At 45.8% G+C, this 7,649-nt stretch overlaps 1 pseudogene and 1 gene segment (V, D, J or C); one reads left to right on the top strand and one right to left on the bottom strand.

Annotated features, from left to right (window-relative positions):
* Window positions 1–1,068: 1,068 nt before the first annotated feature.
* LOC111223336 lies at window positions 1,069–1,769 on the bottom strand. The segment is given in 2 exon segments: window positions 1,069–1,430; window positions 1,538–1,769. Coding segments are annotated over 2 exon segments (438 nt in total).
* A 4,687-nt stretch (window positions 1,770–6,456) lies between these two features.
* LOC111223150 overlaps window positions 6,457–7,649 on the top strand; it is a 5,355-nt pseudogene continuing 4,162 nt past the window's right edge.

Genomic DNA, 7,649 nt, shown 5'->3' with positions numbered 1-7,649 from the left:
GTTCATACTTGTTGTGATCCTTTTGGCTTGAGTCTGTTGATCTCCACTTTTTGTGTTGCTCACCTGTGTCACAGGTACATACGAAAGTCTATTAAATAATGGAGAGGCCTTTTTTTCTTGGTTCCTGACGCCCCCCCGGTCCCCCTCCCTGGCTGCAGTGCCAGCCCACAACCTCTACTACACCATACTACAACATCTGAACATTACATGTCTCAAAATCAATATTGAGATAGTGAAGCAGAGCAAAACTAGAGAGATTTTAGACTCATTTCTAGGTGAAATCTAAAGACACACATAATAATAAAATTCAAATATATCTGATACATAAAATACAAATGGACACGTGGTGAATACAGCTGTTTCCCTGAGTTCAGTAAGTCTGTGTCAGTACTAGATTCACCTACCAAATGAAAACAAAAGCATGTGATCACCTAATGGCTCGGGTAGGGCCACTATACAGACCTTCCCCCTTGGCAGACATGAACACAGAGGGCTTGATCGACTCAATGTGAAAGCGAGACACTGGCGGATTGTCAGCACCAGACAAAACTTGCCCATGTGTGCTGAAGAACACATTATGCAACTACATTATTCATATTGCATTTGCAGTTAATATTTTTGCTCGTGCAATAAGTCTTAGTCTCATTGTTTCTTTAATATCTTATTATTGTGCAATGGCTTATTTATATTGTATTTATAATTAATTTATGTCAATTGTTTCTATACGGTTTTTATGTTGTGGGTTATTTTCTTTTAAAGAAAATATAATCTCAAAGACAAAGCTATGCAGTTTCTGTGTGAGTGTTTGAACATTGGTTTGTGAAACTGACTGCAATGCAAGGGGGGCGCAAGTAAAGTCTTGCTGAGGGATCCAAATTAATGAATGTTACATGGAAGGTTAAAATCAGTTACTACAGAAGAAAACTGTGTGTGTGTGTGTGTGTGTGTGTGTGTGTGTGTGTGTGTGTGTGTGTGTGTGTGTCCTCAGTGAACTGTATCAGTCTCTGCAGTAGCTTCCAGCTGCAGCAGTCATTTCAGTTTCTGTTCAGTATGATGGAGGGGAGGTTTTTGTACGACGCTTTTTCACTGTGTGAACACATTCTGACTGTTCAACCAGTGATAACTCTGACAGTAGTAAACTCCTGAATCTTCAGCCTGGACTCTACTGATGGTCAGAGTGAAGTCAGTCGTTGATCCACTGCCTGTAAATCGACCTGGAATTCCAGATGCTCGTTGATTAACCCCATACAAAAGCAGTTTAGGACGTTTTCCATCCTCTTGTTGGTACCAGAATAGACAGGGGTATTGTGATGAAGACGGGCCACAATCTACGTCAACCTGACGACTGATCCCACAGTTGATGGTGACGGAGGCTCCCAGAGCAGAGCTCACTGCTCCAGACTGAGTCACTGTGACCTGTCCTCTGGACTCTGAGGACACAGAGACAGAAACATAAAGCAGCGTCATGGTTTTGTCGGCTTCATTTCAGAGGGACGGATGTTGATAGAGGAGAGGAGTTTGATTCTCTGGACTTTACCTGTGAAGCAGCAGCAGAGGAGAGTCCAGATGAGGACGGAGACCAAAGTCATGTTTCTGATGAGGAGGATTTCTGTGTCTTCTGTTGTCATGAAGGACAGCTGTCAGTCATCCAGTCTTCAACTCTCAGGACTATAAACTCTCCCAGAGCACTGGAGCATGGTGCTGCTGATGCAAAGTGGCTCTCTATGGAAATGCTCTGACTGACTCCAACAGGGACTTGGATCACTCTGATCATGCTGTTTCTCAATGGATCAATCAATTGATCAGAGTATTGATTAGAAATATATCACTGATCATCTTTATGTGAATTTCAATTAATGACTGCAAATAAATTTCTTGTAAAACCTCCTTTCATCTGTTTTCATTTGATACTAGAAGGATCAACTTTAGTTTGAGAAACATTAAAAATATATATATTTAAGAAAGGGAATTATTTTGAAATATATTTTCGATTGTTAGATTTCAAGTTTTTGAAAAACAGGAAGTGATTTATTTGAGTTTGTTGTTGTCAAAGTCAGAGAGCCGTGTCTCTCTACAGTGAGAGGTTTTTGGTACGAACCACGCGTCAGTACTTTGTTCATGGTGGGACCCGTTCGGTGCAGGAACCACGACTGATGTTGGAAGTACAGTAATTTTATGTATTTTATTAATGCTCACAAAGAATGAACTTTTGTTGTTTCTCACTTTATCATTTTTATCTAGAAGCTAAAACTCACTGTGAATTTGACATTTTTTTTATCCGCTGAGAAATTTCCTGCAGACATCAATAATCTCAGTTTTGTTATTTAAAGCGGTAAATGGATGAAATGAATAACATGATCAGGGTTATCTGGTCCCATGATAGAAATCATGTCATCAGGATGTTCAAACCGACAGAGACTTGAGACTTGTAGCTTAGTAGTTCAGTCCAGTACAGAGGTCAGAGAGCCGTGCCTCTCTACAGTGAGAGGTTTTGTACGACCACTCGTCACTTTGTATCACTGTGGAGGGCACTTTGGTGGGAGACCAACGGTTGTTGTTGGAAGTAAGTTCTCATGATCAAAGTATTCAGAATATTGTCTCGGTCAGTTCGCCTTCGGTAATTTTCTCGTTGTGTGAACATTTTAGGAGATGTAATTTCCATTGTGTCTGATCCAAACACTTTCAAATGTAAAGACTAATGTGAAAACATTTCTACAGCAGGATTGTTGTTCTTCAATCTTTCCTGCACTTCACATTGTTCACGTTTCACAAATGAACTGGAACATGTAAAGAAAAGTTGATGAAGCTGCTTTGAGTTCAGCTTCATGGTTAAACAGGAGAAATCAACAATAACATAGAGATTTTAAAGTGATTTGGATCAGAACAATGGAAATTTACATCTCCTACAAAGTTCACACACAGAATTACAAGCTGAACTGACGAGACAATATTTAATATTTGATGAGAAACTTACTTCCACATCCAGTCTGGTTCCTCCACCAAAAGTCCCACAGTGATACAAAGTGACTGAGTGGTCGTACAAAAACCTCTCACTGTAGAGAGACACGGCTCTCTGACTCTGTCTGACTAACTACAACTACAAGTCCTCAAGTTTCTGTCGTCTGAACATCTGATGAATGATTTCTATCATGGACCAAACACTGATCATGTTTTCATTCATCATTTACGCTTTAAATACAAAACTGGAGATTTTGATGTCGGCAGAAAATTTCAGGAAAAAAATGTAAATCACATGTTTTAGTTTCTAGATAAAAATGTAAGTGAGAAACACAAAATATTCTTTGTGACATAAGTAAAATACATAAAATTAACTTACTTCCAACATCCAGTCTGGTTCCTCACCGAACGTGTCCACAAGTGATCACAAGTGACTGAGTGGTCGTACAAAAACCTCTCACTGTAGAGAGACACGGCTCTCTGACTTGACAACAACAAACTCAAATAAATCACTTCCTGTTTTTCAAAAACTTGAAACAACAATCGAAATATATTTCAAAATAATTCCCTTTCTTAAATATTATATTTTTAATGTTTCTCAAACTAAAGTTGATCCTTCTAGCATCAAATGAAACAATGAAAGGAGGTTTACAAGAAATTTATTTGCAGTCATTAATTAAATTCACATAAAGATGATCAGTGATGATATTTCTAATCATACTCTGATCAATGATTGATCCATTGAGAAACAGCATGATCAGAGTGATCCAAGTCCTGTTGGAGTCAGTCAGAGCATTTCATAGAGAGCCACTTTGCATCAGCCACCATGCTCCAGTGCTCTGGGAGAGTTTATAGTCCTGAGAGTTGAAGACTGGATGACTGACAGCTGTCCTTCATGACAACAGAAGACACAGAAATCCTCCTCATCAGAAACATGACTTTGGTCTCCGTCCTCATCTGACTCTCTCTGCTGCTGCTTCACAGGTAAAGTCCAGAGAATCAACTCCTCTCCTCTATCAACATCCGTCCCTTGAAATGAAGCCGACAAACCATCGACGCTGCTTTATGTTTCTGTCTCTGTGTCGAGTCCAGAGGACAGGTCACAGTGACTCAGTCTGGAGCAGTGAGCTCTGCTCTGGGAGCCTCCGTCACCATCAGCTGTAGACCATCGGCTGTACTATTATTGATGGTCTGACCACATATTAGCCTGGTATCAGCAGAAAGAAGGAGAACTCTAAACACTGATTTACTGGCAAATCGCAAAGCATCAGGAATCCCAAGTTCGTTTTACAGGCAGGTGGATCATACAGTGACTTCACTCTGACCATCAGTGGAGTCCAGGCTGAAGATTCAGGAGTTTACTACTGTCAGAGTCAACATCTATCAACAGTCAGCAGTGTGTTCACACAGTGAAAAAGCGTCGTACAAAACTCCTCAGTCAGACTGAACAGAAACTGAACTGACTGCTGCAGCTGGAAGCTACTGCAGAGACTGATACAGTTCACTGAGCGACACCACCACCCACCACCACCACCCACCACAACACCACCACGCACCACCACCCACACCACACGACCACCAACCACCACCCACACACACACACACACACACACCACACACACACACACCCACACACACACACGTAACGTCTGATTTGAACCCCTCATTCACCATCTATCAGCATTAAAGTTTAGGACACACTTGTACCTGTTACTTCCCGCTCTTTAGTGGCTCTACAGAGGTGAAACAACACTTCACCAATGACCCAAATCAAGCACAGAAGACGCCTCTGAAACAACCAAGTCCATGGAGTTTATTAACATGAATATAATAAACAACTAAGACTCTCAAATAAGACTACAAAAGATACAAAATCTGAACACAACAGCAAAACAACACTCCCAGGCTGAGAAGCAGCAAGACCAACAGTCCCCATGCCTGAAGCCCTCTCTCTTCTGATGCTGCACCGGAGCTGTTAAGCTCTTCATTCCCAGACCAGGTGAACCTCATGGAGGACTGATCAGGAAGCACCTGGGTGGAGCTACAGAGAAGACAGAGAGGAAGAGAAAAAACTGAACACCAGCAACACACACGACTGTAACACCCACTTACCACAATGAATAATAGACAATAGATAATAAATAGATTCATCAAACACAATTACTTAAACATTCAAGTTCAATGTGGCACAACACACATCAACCTTCACTGTGCGACTCATCTCACTGCACAAACACCAACTCTCACACACAACTCACTGTACAGCGATGCTGATTGTGCTCAGGTCTGTCGACCTAACGTTACTCCAGGGCGACCGCATCACACACCTGCACAAGTCTTCAACCTCACTCTGAAGCTAACAACACAGCTGCTCAAACAAGATCACACCACAAAAGGCCCCTGGATTTAAGAAGGAACAGCCGACACACAAGCAGCTACACAAGTGAGAGAAACTCCCATAGAGGCAAAATGGCAACAACCATGAGGTGAGCAAACACGCAAACAAGTGACGACATCCCACACACAAAAAAGTCACAACAAAACTGAGCAGCTGGCAGTTAAACACACAAACACTGACACACAAGTGAACAACCCAGAAGTGGACTGCAACAACCACAACACTAAATGCTCACAATGCAGTCAACACTACACACACATGCTGCAAACTTACATGTGACCAGCAACTAACAAGTGACCAACAGATGTGGAGTGCAGTTACCACAACAAAGGTCACACAGAAGTTACTGAACCAGAAAGTATTTATCAGAGCTACACAAGACAAAGAGAGCAAACAAAAGAGAGTCATCCCACAAAGAAAAGAAATCAACAACCTAGTTGCTTTGCAAATGTTAAAGTTACAAGGTGAGAGATTATTTTTATTTGAAAAACACTTTGTTCTTTTGCAATTGTTACACAAAGTATATGGTTTTCATTCATCTCCATGAGGATGATTGAAAGAGTCAGTGTTCCAGCAGTGAGGAGGACACAGCATGATTGTTGAGGACAGCTACAGTTCACTGACTCTGTGTGTTTGCATATGTGTCCTGCCTCTCTGCTCCCAGCCGTTAAGAGGCCAGTGTTGATCATGGCTGTCCAGGCCTTTCAGAGCCACTGACACGCCGGCAGCACAATGATGATGTCTCTGACTCTACTGCTGGCCACCCTGGGGCTCCTTGTTCAGGGTGAGACTCTCTTGTGAAAACTTTGCTTCAGGATGCAACCGGTTCACCACAATGATTGTTCTGCTGTGATGGAGAAAACTGAAACAAGCAGCATTGACCTTCTTCCATCTGTTCTCCATGTTAAAGAAATCATCCTCTTCTGTTTGGATGTTGATCATCTTTCTCCAAGCTGGATTTGTCTCAATAACCCTTCTCCTCTCTTTCATGTTTTCCAGGTTCATCAGGAGAAACATCCTGACTCAGTCTCCTGGATCTCAGTCTGTTGTTCCAGGACAGACTGTCTCTATCGATGTAAAGCCAGTTCAAGTGTTAGTAGCTACCTCACTGGTACCTTCAAAAACCTGGAGAAGCTCCTAAACTCCTGATTTATGATGCTACAACCCGTCAGTCTGGAGTTCCAATCGTTTTAGTGAAAGTGGATCAGGGACTGACTACACTCTGACCATCAGTGGAGTTCAGGCTGAAGATTCAGGAGTTTACTACTGTCAGCAGGGTTACAACCCGTTCACACAGTGAAAAAGCGTCGTACAAAAACCTCCCTCAGCTGCAAAGGAACTGATCTGACTCACCAGCTGCACTGAAAGTAAAACACTCGAGGTTTGACTGCACACATGTTCTCATGCTGTGAAAAGTTTCATCTGATAGAAATCTGTATTTATTTCATTTACTATAAAACATGATGATATTTACTTTTTACAAACACACACAAACACACACACACACACACACACACACACACACACACACACACACACACACACACACACACACACACACACACAACACAGGACTTTTTGATAGTTGTTGAGAAAACATTTAAATGATTGATGTTAAAGGAGGCGGTCGCGCGCGGCGCGCGACGGTGCTGCGGCGCGGGCGCGGGCGCGCGTCGCGCTGGGGCGCGGGCGGCGCGTCGCGCCGCGCCGCGCCGCGGCTGGGGGCGCGGCGCGCGGGCGGCAGCGAGCCGCGCGGCATTCGCGCGGCGGTCAGAAGCGCGCGCGCGACGGCGCGCGCGCGCTGCGTCGCGGGCGCTGCGGCCGCGGGTCGGCCGGCTGCGTGCGGAGGCCCGCGCGCCGGCGGCGGCAGGCGCGTCGGCGCGCGGCGCGCGCTGACGCTCGGCCGCGCTGCGCGGCGCGCGGCGCGTCGTCGCCGGCGCGCGCTACGCGAGCGGCGGTCCGCGCGCGGCGGCGGCGCGCGCGCGGGGCGCCGGGCGCTCGTCGCGGTCGGCGCGCGGCGCGCCGGTCGCGCGTCGGCGCGGCAGTCGGTCGGCGCGGTGTGGGCGCGTGCGGTCGCGGCGGGCTGAGCGCGCGGCGCGCGCAGGCGTCGGCTGGCGGCGCGCGCGGGGTGCGGCGCGCGCGGGTCGCGCGCGGGGGTGCGCGCGTCGCGCGCGGCGACGCGCCGTGCCCTGCAAGCGCGGCGCCGGCGTGCGGCGCGGTTCGCCCCCGTTCGCGCGCGCGGCGCGCGTCCAGGCGCGGCGGCTGCGGGCGGTGTCGTCTGCGCGCCGCGCGC

The sequence above is a fragment of the Seriola dumerili genome, unplaced genomic scaffold, assembly GCF_002260705.1.
Source record: "Seriola dumerili isolate Sdu_G_001 unplaced genomic scaffold, Sdu_1.0 BDQW01000110.1, whole genome shotgun sequence".
Lineage (NCBI taxonomy): Eukaryota > Metazoa > Chordata > Actinopteri > Carangiformes > Carangidae > Seriola > Seriola dumerili.
Note: the sequence above shows the minus strand (reverse complement) of the source record. Positions and strands in the feature narration are given on the sequence as shown.